The sequence below is a fragment of the Telopea speciosissima genome, chromosome 10 (assembly GCF_018873765.1).
Source record: "Telopea speciosissima isolate NSW1024214 ecotype Mountain lineage chromosome 10, Tspe_v1, whole genome shotgun sequence".
In the NCBI taxonomy this organism is placed as follows: domain Eukaryota; kingdom Viridiplantae; phylum Streptophyta; class Magnoliopsida; order Proteales; family Proteaceae; genus Telopea; species Telopea speciosissima.
Genome location: NC_057925.1, coordinates 44536905 through 44552114, shown reverse-complemented (window position 1 = coordinate 44552114; position 15210 = coordinate 44536905). Strand labels below are relative to the sequence as shown.

Sequence of the window (15210 nt, the reverse complement as noted above, 5' to 3'; positions counted from 1 at the left end):
TGGATATTGGGACTTTGAGGGAGACACTAATACGACGTAGAACGAGATGTCTATGTGTATAAAAAAGGTTGCTGAAGAGGTCCTAGACGAATCGTAAGGACGTCATTCCCCTGGGGAGACTTAGTGGTGGGATGATGAGGTCTAAGCAACCATTAAGACTAAGAAAACTAGTTTTAAGTCATGGCAAATTAAGACTAAGGATATAGAAGATCTAGAAAGGTATAAATCTGGCAGAAATGAAGCTAAGAAGATTGGGGGGAAAGCAAGGGCGAAGAAATATTGAACATCTTTATTACAATCTAAGCACAAAGGAAGGGGGAAAAGCTATCTATAAGATAGCTAGAATGAGGGAAAGGATGAGTTGAGATTTTGACCATGTTAGATGTATAATGTATTAAAAGTTAAGATGGTACAATCCTAATATGGGATGAGGACAACAAGGAGATATGGAAAGGTTATTTCAACATCCTACTTAAGGAAGACATTCCGAGTTATAGTGGATTGGAAGAAGGCATTACACATCAAGGCACCACCTGTCGTAGCCTCGTAGGTATATACGTTAAATTAGGTTTGTGAAGTAAAATAAGCCCTAAGAAAGGTGAAAATAGCCAAGACTACAGGCCCAGATAGGGTCCCAATAGAAGTGTGGAAAAGCTTAGGAATTTGTGGCATATCTTGGTTAACCAAGCTGTTTAATAAGATTATGAGCCCTAGGAAAATGACAGATGAATGGAGGATAAGCATTGTGGTCCCGATTTACAAAAATAAAGGCAATATCTAGAGTTGCAATAACTATAGAGGCATAAAACTAATGAGTCATACTATGAAAGTATGGGAGAGGGTTATTGAAACACACTTGAGAAAAGAAACCAATATCTTGGGGAACCAATTTGGTTTTATGCCAGCAAGATCCATAATAGAAGCTATCCACCTACTTAGGAGACTCATGGAAAAATTTAGAGAGAGCATGAAGGATATACATATGGTCTTTATTGACCTAGAAAAGCTTATGACAAAGTCCCTAGAGATTTAATCTGGCCAGGGAAGAGAAGTGTTTCAAGTAAATATGTGGATATAATTGAAGCTATGTATGATGATGTGGTGATTAGTGTAAGCACCGTAGGGTGAGGGTTCAAGGTAATGAATTTCCAATTACAATTGGGTTACATCAAGGATCAGCTTTAACCCCTTATTTGTTTGCACTTATCATGAATGGTTTAATTAGTGACAACCAAGATGAGGTTCCTTGGTGTATGCTTTTTGTTGATGATATTGTCTTGGTGGACGAGACAAAAGTAGGAATTAACACCAAACTAGAATTTTGGAGATCAACCATGGAATTAAAAGGTTTTAAGATAAGTAGAATGAAGACGAGTATGGTGTGTAACCTAGTAACTCCAGGACGGAAAATGAGGAGGGTAAAATTGATGAGAGGGAGATTCCACAAAGTAATTATTTTAGGTATCTGTAATTAATCATAAGTAAAGAAGGTGATATAGAGGATGATGTTTCAGAGAGGAATAAAGTAGGATGGCTGAAGTGGAGAGGTGCATTTGGAGTGTTGTGTGATCGATGGATTCTTTTAAAACTTAAAGGAAAATATTATAGGACAGTCATATGACTGGCTATGATGTTTGGTGCGGAATGTTGGGCAGTTAAGGAGCGTCATATAGATAAGCTAAGTGTAGCGAAGATGAGGATGTTGGGATGGATGTGTGGCAAAACTAGGAAGGATAAAATAAGGAATGACCATTTAGTTGGGATAAGGCTGTTGTTGTCATTGTTGTCTTGTTGATGTTGTTGTGTTCTTTTCTTTTTACTATTATTATTATTATTAATATTTTGTCTTTGCTTGGATCCCTGCAGCCAACCCCATTTAGTTGGGATAAGGCTGAGTTGTTGTTTTTGATTCAGCTTGAGCCTGAAAATTGGGGCCAGACTGGATTGGCTTCCATCCACCTCAATGGCCCAACCCAAGCCCAAACTGTAAACTATGCATATTCCAACCTATATATGTGAGTGTTGTATGCATATCAACCTGGGACTATATATGGCAGCCCAAGGCCTGCAATGTTCAACTTGGCCTAAGCCGGGACCTTGACCAAAAACCTGTGGGCTGGGCCTACTTCTACCTTGCTCTAGCCTGGCCCGCTTACATCCCACGCTTGTGAGAGTAAAAATGCTATCAATACATTAGCTCGGACTGAAAGATATAAATTATCTAACATTCAGAACTTATTTTTCAACGAATGTTTTGGCTTATTGCTATCCAGTTGTTTTTTTATGGTTGAATAACAGCTTTGAGTTGCTTGTTTTGCCTAGATGATCCTTAATAGGAGTAGTTATTTATAAGGCGAGTAGTTATTTAGTTTTTATTGATTATATGTGACTCTACATTAAAATCCAATGCAGGTGCGCTTGATAGGATACTGTGTTGAGAAATGTTTATTTCTGGTATATGAGTTTATTGAGAATGGCAACTTAAGCCAACATTTGCGTGGTTCAGGTATGAACAGTATTACACAACCATGCCACATGCAATTTTTATCTGACTACAATTGAACACCATTAACTGCTTATAGTTCACTCAATGTATTGGTTGTAATTACTTTCCTCTGCCTTCAGGGAAGGATCCACTTCCATGGTCTAGTAGGGTACAAATTGCCCTTGATTCGGCCAGAGGTCTTGAATATATCCATGAGCATACCGTTCCTGTCTATATCCATCGTGACATTAAATCAGCTAACATTTTGATCGACAACAACTATCATGGCAAGGTTGTGAAAATCCCCTCTAGCTAAGAGGCAGACATTTAAAAATTTGTCTTGTTTGATAAAAATTTGTTATCTTGTAGGTTGCAGATTTTGGGTTGGCAAAACTGACAGAAGTTGGAAATTCATCGCAAACACGTCTAGTGGGTACATTTGGATATATGGCCCCAGAGTAAGATGGTTTCTGTTGGTTTATTTATTTTTTATGTAATGCTGTTCTCTTGCAGTTCTAATTATTTGTCATTAGAAGTCATATGTATAATATTATTGAAGTAAAAACTATCATGAGATAATGCTGACTCCATATATATATATATATTCATAAATGCTTAAACACCCCAAAAGCATTTCTACTGGTATATTTGTTCTTTATAATATGAAAGGAGCATTTACACCCAAAGACCATGGTATAGATCATGACATCATGGCATATTTGTTCTGGATCCTAGTATGCTGGCTGTGTATTAAATTGCAGGATGTTCTTCTAGTGTTTTGGGTGGATGATAGAGCAGCTATCAGTGAAAATCTGTCTGTCATAGTTGCAGAATTAACTCACTGAAAATAGTGCTTCATGTATGGCCTTGTTAGACTTCTCACGAGACATGTGAGCTTATGGTTCAGATACTTGGACAGGAACATGGTAGGAATAGGCTGTAGGATTCTGAATCATTGTTTGGTATTAGACTACTTACATGGTTCTCATAAACTATTAGTTTGTCTGTTTTGGGGGGGGGCGCTCTGTTTTATTGGGGGGAAATTTGTGAGGATCTGGAAGTATACAAATCTATAGGCTAGTTTATTGAAGTAAGGAATTTGTTAAATCCATAAGTGTTTATTTGGTTAGTTAGACATTTGATTCGGAAATCTAAACTAACAATGCCTTGTCAATTCTTTTGTGGCTTGAATTTTTTGTTAGTTAATTGATGGTTGGGAATTCCTTCTGCCATTACTATATGATTTGGTTGAACATTCCTTACAGGAGTTTCTTTTATGATACTTACATACCTCAGAGGGAGCATGATATTTAAATGCCTCTCCATTACAAAGTTCAATTTTATGAATAGAGCTATGCAGTGTCACCATCCCCTCCACATTTTACAATGATGATTAATGTTCATGCAAGTCTCACTTTTATGCACATGAATCTTTATTATAAAATGTTTCTATTGCCTGATCTTAAAGTGTACCAGAGGGGGATAATTGGATACGTAAGAGATCTATACTTGGGGGATTAAATAAATTATAGGGACTTATTCACTGCTCGATTTGCTTGGGTTATAGGAATGGTTGTCTCCTGATGAACTCACACGATCTTTGAAAGGCCCTGTTTTCCAGGGATCACCATTTTTTGCTTACTAGTAATTTTCAGCTTATCTCAATATAATCTTTTGCTGGAACTGCATCCTAGCAACATTTTATAGCATCAAATAACTTGGAGTTGGACTTTTGAAACAAATATGGCTTGACTTTTCACATCAATTATGTGTAGGTATGCTAAATATGGTGAGGTTTCTCCTAAGGTTGATGTCTATGCTTTTGGAGTTGTCCTTTATGAACTTATTTCGGCCAAGGAAGCTGTGCTCAAGGGAACTGCATCTAGTGTTGAATTAAAAGGACTCGTGGCCTTGGTTATTCTCTTACTCCCTTTCAGTTCAATGATGATGTAACTGCTTCTGAAAATATCACCCATTAAATAACTGTTACTACTTGGTATTATACAGTTCGAGGATGCTCTTAATCAGCCCGACCCAAAAGAAGATCTCCGCAAACTAGTTGACCCTAGGCTTGGGGATGATTATCCGCTTGACTCAGTTCTTAAGGTGGAAGCAGAAATAAGCAAATATCTTGTCAAGGTTCGGTTGCTATACTAAATCTAATAAAGCTATTGTGGCTGTTTTGGTTGCAGATGGCTCAGCTTGCCATGGCTTGCACACAAGACAATCACGAGTTGAGGCCAAGCATGAGGTCAATGGTGGTTGCACTAATGACCCTTTCTTCCTCAACTGAGGATTGGGATGTCCGCGCTTTCTATGGAAACCAGCCATTAGTAAATCTAATGTCAGGAAGGTAGCAGCTAGCAGGGGACATTGGATTCTCATGTACTTACGCAAAAGAATACTTAGTATGAGAATTTGTTGGTTGAACTATGTGAAATGCTGCATGATGAGGCCATGAGTAAGAAGATGAAGAGAAAACATCGAGGGTAAGTAGAGAGAAAAGGATAGGAAAATATTCAATCGCCATGATTGAGCACATAATCCCAATGTGTATAAGTAAATAAATCTGCAAATTGCAGGTTTTCCCCCTTTGGTGTGCTGGCATTCAATTTTTTTTTTTTGGTTAAAAGGAACTTTTATATAGGTAGAATATAGAGCTTACAGCCTGTAGTATGTCATACTAGAAGCAACATTCCTTGTTAAATTGGAAAGCGCCTTCGGCAGACAATTAATACTAAGATCAAATTCATGCACATGTCGCACGAACCTAACCAAAAAATTAGCACAAGTATTAATCTCCCTAACATGATGGATGAAGCTACAACTGCGAGACCCATCACGCAATTCACGTATTTCTTCAAGCAACCATAATTCACTTTTTCCCCCTTTGGTGTGCTGGCATTCTTTGTAAAGAGTTCATAGTAGAATTACAACCTGAATTTTTATTTCAGTAGCATTTTCATATTAGGAACTATTGTTCACAAACAGGATAGTTAAGCATGCATGTTGGGATTGTTGGTCAAACAACGGTCCAGGGTTCAAACCATGGTTTCCTAAGGAGACCAAGATATTTATCTTTAGGGTTTTGCACGCCCTGGGTTAGCCCATGGGTGTTCTAATTTAATTTTAGGGTTTTTCATGGTCGCTCATGGGAACCTTGGTGCATCCCTATTAGGGTTTCTCCTTTCCTATTGCATTTCATAAAATTAATTATCACAATAGGGATGGAGAAATTCGTCTTTAGTCCATCACATGGAAAGAAGGATCCATCCCATACTCGAATGCGCAGCGAAAATTAATCGATTCGAGTTTCTTTCGCATCCCATAAATATTAATAATCAATGAACAGAAGGAATTAATAAAGAACTGCTAATCTGGTGAGCCTCAAGTGTTCCTCCTCCAATAGACAGTGGTTCTTCCTCCAATGAGCGTTCCAAGCAAATAGATCTGAACCTTTAATTGTGCTACCAAGGTTCTACACGCCAATCTCAGATGCCCTCAAACTCCTCAGCACAGATCTAGGGTTTCACAAACCCTAACTCTCAAACACAGGTGAGAGAAGCAAGAAGAAGAAGAGAGATCACAAGAGGGAGAGAGAGAAATCAAAAACGTAGGAGAGAGAGTGTCTGCTCCAAAAACGTGGAGAGCTTTTCTCTTCTGCATTTTATGGTCCCCTATTTATAATAATAGGGTTTAATTAAATCCTAGATAGATTTAATAGAGCCCTAGTGAGAGTCTGACTCTCTCTCTCTCAATCTGGCAGTTCTGTTTAAACTCAAAGTGCTACACAGGTAAAAAAGCAGAATCTAATAGGGAAAGTATTAATTAGATTCTTTATTTAATTATTAATGGATAATTACAATTAGCACCAAATCCATTAATTAAATAAAGAGCCAATTAAATTAGCAAATTTCAAATAACTCCCTATATGATAACAATTTATCATATACAACCTCCCACTAATCAACACCATCATTATGGAATCTAGGGCATGTACACATGTACTGCCAAACCCCAATCCATAGTACATGTCCATATAAGAGCGTCAGTGCATCCGATCGAGTCCCAAAAACTCGATAAAACACTTTATTTGAAATAACTATAAATAATGTATCATTTTATGTAAAATAAATTTTGCAAAACCATTTCCAAAACAAGATCTTGGATCCAGTTCTAATCCGACCATGCACGAACAGTCTCTATCTTGGTGTTCCCCAATCGGGCAGTGGTGACCGTGTTGGATAACTCCTTCACTCACAAAGTGTTCACGCATTCCCAGAACACCGACTTTGACTCGCTTGAGTCTCGGTCATTGATGAACCAAAGAATGCGATCACACTTTGCGGTGACGGGTTCCCTCAGTACAGGGTGTCGGTGACACATGTCTATCCCTTCTTACATCCGCGGAATACATGAGGGAATCGACAAAGTAGATTCTTCGCCAATGCACACATCAAACATGTGAGCACTCGCATTCGTACCCTGACATCACATGTCTAGGCATACCCAATGCGACGATCATATGATAAGGGTGCCCAGCCCAAACCCTAGTCGTGACTACCATTTTAAGTATAACTTACAGACACATAATGCTCAAAAAATTTATATCACATGTGACAATATTAAACTAAAATGTATAAATGTTCAATACAAAGGTGAACCGGATTGAACCGGACCGAACCGAGTTTGATGGACACACACTTGTCCAACATGGATGTAGTTGGACTGAGATTCATTATTTTGCCCTAAATCTTGACCTAGACTGTTTCTTCCCGTAAATTTGAAGTTGAAACATTTTGCCATTTCAGGAAAACAATGTTGCAGAAAACCTATGGGAAATGCTAACCAACAATTTTTTAGGAGGACCTGCAAATTAAGCTCCCATATCCAGCATGAGGGAATATTGCATTTCCCTTGAACAGTGGAAGTTATGGAGTATGAGTGGGCAAACTAAAATAGAGCACATGACCTGAGCTCTCTTGTACACTATTACCTTCTTAAGGCAGATGCCTCTAAAGTACCAGGCATAGGCATCATCCCTTCTACCACTCCAGGAAATCCTGGGTTTTGATAGAAAGATGCACTAGCTCCAAAGGCTGACCTGGAGCAGCAAAGCCAAGTGAAAATACAAATTGCTTGATCATTCCTTGTATAGAAAGAACGATTTAACTAGCTACAGTTAAATCTCCAGATGTTAAGCTTGTTAACTGAGGCAAGAAGTTATTTCCTTAAACATAACCAAATTTGTGAGATTATGTACGTCATGAACAGATTAGGTCTCTTCATTTCCAAAGCTTGCAAACCATTGTCTTCCGTAACCATTTTAATGCAATTGTAACCTAGTTAAAGGAAATAGAATACCTATGTGAACCAGGTCACTAGAGTTGCACAGAGATTGTTACACGGGGTTTTAAAACCAGGAATCAGTGACGGATCCGATCCCAGCTGATTTTGGGTTGGATTGGAATCGGATCAAGAACCTTAGAGTCAGCCATCTGATCTGAAAACATGGTGATTCAAGGGAATCTTGGAGTGGTATTACGATCTGAATAGGCAGGAATTGGGATTGGTCTCGGATGATTCTGATATACTATTGGTCAATTAACTAATCCGATTCCCGATTCTTGAAACCCTGTGGTACAGTTCACGTAGAAATAGCTGGAGAAAGTGGGAGGGAGATATCGTCAAAGCTAGGAGAGAGAGAGAGAGGCCATTGGAGTTGTAAAGAGGTCATTTTGGAATTGTAAAGGGGTCATGGATAGAGTTGCAAGAGAGGACGAGGATTCAAGGAACCAGGAAGAACTGAGAAAAAAACAGATTGAATTAGCTTTAAATTTCCACACCTGGTGTGCATGTCGATCTAGATTTAAGACCTTCAAGACCACAATATCACTAGACAAAGAATGACAAATGGTGAGAAGATAAAGTTCATCGGTGATTTCCCTTGTGCTGAGCTCTTGCAATTTGTCACAAAGATTTCATACTAGGGCCTCCGTTGTACGGACTTCTTGATTGAGATCTTGGAAATATTCAAAAATGTCACCTTCCTGAGTAGGAAAAGGGAGACTAATGTCCCATCTTATGCCTAGGTTGAGACTTTCGGCTATGTTCCTCCAAAGATAGGCATTGGTTCCCTGAACTAGTTGGGTAACAACATGGACTTGATCACGGACATTGTTCCACCACTCTATATGTCGATCCCATATTTTCCAATATCGCTCATCCATTCTCCGACTTATGCTTTGGATGGTTTTGATTTGCTGTTTCTGGGTCTTGATTATGTTTTGGCCTAAGGGATTTGCGTTTCTTCCTCGGTCACGCTCAGGTACATCCATTTGTCTATTGAGTGTATCCCTAACATGTCCTCTGATGAATTGGGTTATGTTCTTGAGTTCTTGTATTATCCCTGGTAGGGATCTTATGTTTTCCACCCATTCGTATTGCCCATATGCGCCCCAACTATGTGGTCCGAATGGGTTAGGTCTTCTCTTGACATATGTCCACATGAGCTCGTCTACTTCTAGCTTGACTTCGTAGACATTTTCGATGCTTGTGTATAACCTTTCATCCTTCTCCTGATGATCATGTCCAAGTGTTGTAATTATGTTTCTCAATTGTTGGCCAATCGATGCCAATTCATCCATTTCTTGGACTGGATTGATCGGATCATCAGTTTCAAATAGCTCACAGTCCAGGCATTCCGTTCGATTGTTGTGATGTTCATCGACTGCTTTGTCTATAAGGTCATCTTCATCCTTTTGGAAGGCCTCTAGGGATGAGTTGACCTGTCCTCTTGATTCAAATGATTGTTGGTCGAATCATGGGTTTCTTCATCCTCATCATCTCCAATGTGTATCATAATGACATCGTCAGAAAGTACTTCCCCTAGAGTAATTGCCACTAAGGCTTGAAAAATCTCTTCAGTCCATTTTGCATGAGGGGGATCATGTTGACCTTCAACAGATGTGATTTAGACTTGTAAGTTGGTGGGATGATCCTCGTCCTTAAGGTTGTTAATGGACTTAGAATTTTCATTATGTTATGGGAGTGGATTGGTCTGCACATTAGGTTGACTAGTTTGAACCGCAAAGTTTCCTTCATCTAGCAAATCTTGTATGGTGTGTTTCAATTGGTAACACTCATCAATCAGATGTCCATTTTGTTGATGGTACTCATAGTAAAGATTTGGTTTCTACCATTTGGTTAATGGGATCGGTAAATTAGCCGGTTGAATCTTAACCAAGAGCCCTTTTTGAAGTAATTTCTTAAAGATCAAACTCAATGACATTCCCACATCCGTGAACTATTTCTTCTATCGGGTGGTTCCGAGCCTAGGAACATTTTCTTGGATTAAGAAAGGGGCCTCTATTGAAGGTTCCACGACATTTACTTGCAGCGGTTTTGCTTGGAAAAGTCCTCTTTCCGGCCTCGATTTGTTGGTTGTTCACTACCATGTTCTGTTTAGAACTCCCTTGGATCATTTCGGGTGGGCTCAATGCATCTTCAACTTGCTTGACCGCTTCGAATAAGGCCTCAAAAGTAGTCAAGGGTTAGGCAAAAAGGTGAGTCTTGTAAGTCACTTGCAAATTCTTGATAATCATCTTGACTTGTTCTTTCTTTGTAGGACGGTCCCACATTAGTGCAACCTTAGATCTGAACCTCATCATATATTGGGTGAACCCCTTATTGGCCTCTTGTTTGGTGGTTTCCAAATCTCGTTGAGTGAACTCCATCTCTGTACTGTATGAGTATTGGTTCTTAAAAGCTTTTACCATATCGTCTCAAGTACATGTTTAGAAGGAATCTAGGGACATGAGCCATCTCAGCATGAGCCCAGTTAAAGACATTTGAAAAGCTTAGCCCATTGTTGTTTTGTGAAGTTTCTTACCCTCATCTAGCCGATGTAAATCCTAAGGTGTGCTCGAGGGTCGATAGTTCCATCAAACTTCTCAAACTTCCATTTGAAACCATCGGGTAATTGTCCTTCAGGGAAGAAACATAATCCCTCAAAATCAATCATCTAGTCTTCTACCCCTTTAACATTCTTCATGACATGTTCTAATTTTTCTACCTTTTATTTCAATAGTCGGGTTTTAATTGACTCAACCGACGGTTTTGGTCCGGAATAATGACCTCATCTTCTAAAGTTAGAATGAGATTATGTGATGACCCCCATGCAAACGTGTGCGACTCTGGTCCACACTGACTTACGGTGCTACCGATGCAATGACATTCAGTACTAGCTTAGTCACTAGGCTAACCAAAAGTTGCATTTGGGCTTTCAAATCTTCTATATCTGTACGATTGTTCTCCGTGTCACTCATCTCTGCTTTATGTGAATTCGAAAGACAAACTAATCTTCTCCCAATCTTAGCGCAATTAGTTGTCGAATTGGTATCCTGCTGTCTCGAAGTAATGGTTCCTAGTTAGAATAACGATCACGATTAGACCACATGGAATTTAGGAAAAGCCTAGACCTAAAGTGAATCTCGTACCCCGTATACGTCATTCTCAAGGAAATATGATACGCATATGATACGCAAACAGTTCCAAAAAGCACGTCTTACCCAAACATGGATTTGTAAGTGTAGGCGCTAAGTTGATCAAGTTCTAGGTTAGCTCATACATCAAGGGTCACATATAGGCGAAGCGGGCCTAATATGGGATTAAGAATCATCAGGATGGTTGGGAACAAGGTCAACAAAGTGCTGGTTCGTTTCTCACATAATGTTACTATTAGTGTGTTGTCATCTAAGTGTTAGGCTCTAGATCCCTACATGATGCATGCTGGTTAGTGTAATAGGACATAAATGGTTCCTTTAGCAAAGTGCACCTATATACCTCTCATCACTCCTACAAGTATGATGATTAAGCAGTACGACAACACAAACATCTTTTACATATCCGAAGGTACTGTGCTAAGAGTTTTGGTTTCACCAAGGGTAAGCTGCCTAGAGGAGGGTCTAGGATCCATAATGTAAATGTAATGACTCTCATGTAACGCCCTTTTGGGGATTGATCGGTCCATTGGTCTAGGTATGGGTCAACTTACGGTTTGAAAAGGTATTAGGCACCCCAGTCCGCCCAGACTTGTCGGTCTTTCTATTACTTGGCTAGGCAAGATTATACCATGCTTTTGGGTGAGAAAATAGATAAAGTACAAGAAAGGTAAAACTGGAGCATAAAATACAAAGAAAGCTGAGATGACATACCTGGAAGTTTGGCTGCATGGTAAAAGTTAGTATACATAAAAGTAAAAGTAAATGATGAAATAGATGAAAAAATGAGGTTAAACATATGAGAATTATGCTATACAAGTAATGAATATAAGCAGCGGGAAGTTAAGACAAGGCCAAATACAAGAATGATTTAAAAATAAGGTAAAAATGCAAAACATGACGAGAATTCAGAAGAAGAAGGGAAAACCCTAATCTAGGTGCAAAGAGTCAAGGTATTGAAACATAAGATATTGCAAAGGTGTGACATGATATATGAGATATGACACATGAAAGATGCATCAAACAACTTTGAAACATTGTGATAAAAATATTATTCAAATCCTAAGCTAAGAGGATGCATAAGAAAGAAAACATGGAAGACATATAATTATATGAAAAACTTAGCAAACACATGTAATAAACGAAAATAGAAGGAGTCTTAGACTATAGGGGATGGGGATAATGAATGAGAATGTAAAATATGGAACAACAAGATCATGTGTGTAATCACCATTTAACGAGATGTGACTGCACACCCCTTAAGCGATGCAAAACAAATGTGAAAGAGAAAACAACAACGGCAAAAAATAAACAAGAAAAGAAGTATTTATCTAGTTAGAAGACTGAAATTGAGTGGAGGTGGAGGTTTCCCTTTTGTGACTTAGGGGAGTGATGTACAGAGAAAATATCGCCAATAGTTCAATCTTCTTTGTCCCTCTTTTGGGCAGCACTTCACCGTCCGTACTTGAAGGTTACTCAATATAAGTTAATTAGCCAAGATAGGACTTAGAGATTTGTCCAAGGATTCAAGCATTCCAAGGGATCCTACTCAACGTGACAGGGAGTGTATTTATAGATGCAAAGAGATGTGTAAAAAAAAAAGAGGCCGTACCCAGTGCACAAGGCTCCCTTGTTTAGCAGGGTCTGGGAGGGTCAAATGTACGTAGCCTTATCCTGTTTCCAGAACTTGAACCCGTGATGAAGCGGTCAGCAGAGAAGTGTGTGCACTCCTAAATTCGTGTTAGGATACTAGGTTTGATCCGGATCATCGATGAAGCATTGAAATAGATATCTTTGCATTGACGGTGAGTGTTTGATTAAAGTAATGGCCAATGGGATGTGGGAAAATAGTTTGTTGCCAAAGGAGGAGTTACTTGGGGCCTAAGAAAGCCAAAATACATATCAAAGTTTTCAAGTATAGGCTTAGTCACGAAAGCAAATGAAATCAAAGTTAAACATTGCAAGTTTGGGCTTCTCAGATTTGCACAGGATCGACAATGAACTGGGGCTGAGTCGACATCGAGCTATTGTCGATGAACAACTATCGACGTTGGTGGGAAGGCTTCGGGTGTCAGTGTGAATATTTTGAATGTTGATATGAAATAAACATTAAGAAGGCTCTGCTTGATAGTCAACATGGATGTGTTGTTGTCAATGGGATGTAGGGTTGATGTCGACTTGGGGTCTTTGGGTCTCAACCCTGGTCTGGGTGTCGACATGAAGGGTTAGGCTATTTGGGCTGGTTCGATGTTGGGCCAGGCTGGTTCCAAGGGGATCTGGGTCAGGGCTAGCCTTTTCAGGGGATCTTGGAGGGTTCTGAGGCTCTGGTTTTGGCTCTGGTAGGGGTTTAAATGATTTGTGGACGGATTTGGGCTGTACACACTTGTGCCACATCTACAGATACAACAACTCTATTACTTTGGAGGATGTTTATCATCATCACAGGAAGCCTCCAAGGGGAAGGACAAAATGTGTCACACCCCACTCCTAACTACTGGGAAGTGTGACTAGGATGTACGCTTACATCCCAACAATCTACTAGGATCACAGATGCATTGGCTAACACTCATAGTCTATAATCAAAATAATTGGAATCAGAGCAGTTGAAGATAGATTAAAATATAAAATCAGCAAAATGGAATCTAATAGTTATATTATATATAGTAACTGTGTGTGTCATTTATCTTAATTGTTATCATCCAAATTTTGTATCAAGATATAAATACAGTAATACAAAAAAAAACTATATATCAATGGAAAAAGAGTTAAATACATCAATGTATCAGAAAAAGGGCCCCGCCCCGCCCTCAATTAATCATGCCTCATGGGGACAGTCATCACACATGCAACCCAGACCATGCTCCTACTCCTCAGGAGAACTTCAGATTTTCAGATCGTCAGTATAAGGGTAAGGGGGATTTGACCTCGTCGGCTCCGGAACACCAACATCACCATCTAAAAGGAGTAAACCACGTGGTATGAGCTTCACTAAGCCCAATGAACAGTCAGAATATACAAGCACACACATAAAATCCATGAATGCAAACACGTGATGTATGGTTGTATTCATTTTATTAATGTCCACCTAAGCAACAATGTCTAAGTCTAGGCGAGAACTACTGCAATGCCATAGGTAGCATCCTTAATCCCAAAAATGGTGGAGCCCAACGATGTCAAACCCGAGTTGCGATTAGAAGCTTGCAGTATCAGACTCATTATGAGATTGACCGCAAACCCCTTACAATCCCGTCCTGGCACTCGCTCCCAAAATACAATCGGAACCTAAACTTCTTAGTGGGCCTAACCCGTGGGTTGTTTGACACTTAACCCCTTGTCGGCAAGGGATCGTAATACATGGTCTCATATCAACCTAGACAGCATGCATCTAAATGGATGATAGTGCAAGCATATATATATACTAGAGGTCGGGGTCATAGTACCGGATTTTCCTTCGGCCACACTATCCACACGTCTCTTCTAGCATACACACCCACATGCTAATAGTACAACGATACTGTATCGGTTATCTTCTCGGTCACACCGTACCCCGTTTCTTGACCTAATGCAACAAATATATCAAAATAAAATACAAGTATGGCGATGCGACAATGGAATTCACACCAGCCATTCTGCACCCCATTCCCAAAGCTTACTCTATATGCATAAGAACAACTTAATAGATGGGAATCCCGAGTCTAACATCCCCTTTGGCACTCAGATCCCATAATCACAACACCATCTCAATCATCACAACGCACACAAATCAAGAATACCTAGCATCTAACAATCATACAATATATATGACAGCAACCTAATAAATATAACTAACCTAGTCTAGTAAGCATAGTGAGAGTTATGGAATTTAAATATATCACTCATATTCAATGATTCATGCTTCAATTAACCATGCATGGATGTTCATACACAACACAAGACCAAACACTAAATAAATTAAATCGAGGATCCAACCCACTCACCTTTGACACTTAGGTGATTCGATGCACTTGAGCATATATCTTTGATTCGTTCTCACCAGGATTTTGTTTTAAACCTATTTAATGTGTGGAATATAAGTAAATTGATTGCATTAAAGTGGCATTAAGATCCACAAAATAAGTTGAAAAATGTAGCCCAAACACAACCACAGGTTGATCTTGCGGCTGATGAAGTCTGATCATCTGCATGATTGATCTCAGGCTGACAGAAGCACCCTTTAAGCCAACG

General features: G+C 39.3%; 1 protein-coding gene across 1 annotated transcript in view; it reads left to right on the top strand.

Moving 5' to 3' along the window:
- Window positions 1-5086, top strand: part of LOC122643080 (chitin elicitor receptor kinase 1) — a 40356-nt gene extending 35270 nt beyond the window's left edge. The window contains exons 7-12 of the mRNA XM_043836716.1: window positions 2413-2506; window positions 2626-2777; window positions 2855-2943; window positions 4261-4399; window positions 4493-4591; window positions 4678-5086. Of these exons, the coding sequence (XP_043692651.1) occupies window positions 2413-2506; window positions 2626-2777; window positions 2855-2943; window positions 4261-4399; window positions 4493-4591; window positions 4678-4842 (738 nt within the window). The 3' untranslated portion in view covers window positions 4843-5086. The remainder of the gene's footprint in view (window positions 1-2412; window positions 2507-2625; window positions 2778-2854; window positions 2944-4260; window positions 4400-4492; window positions 4592-4677) is intronic.
- Window positions 5087-15210: the final 10124 nt, after the last annotated feature.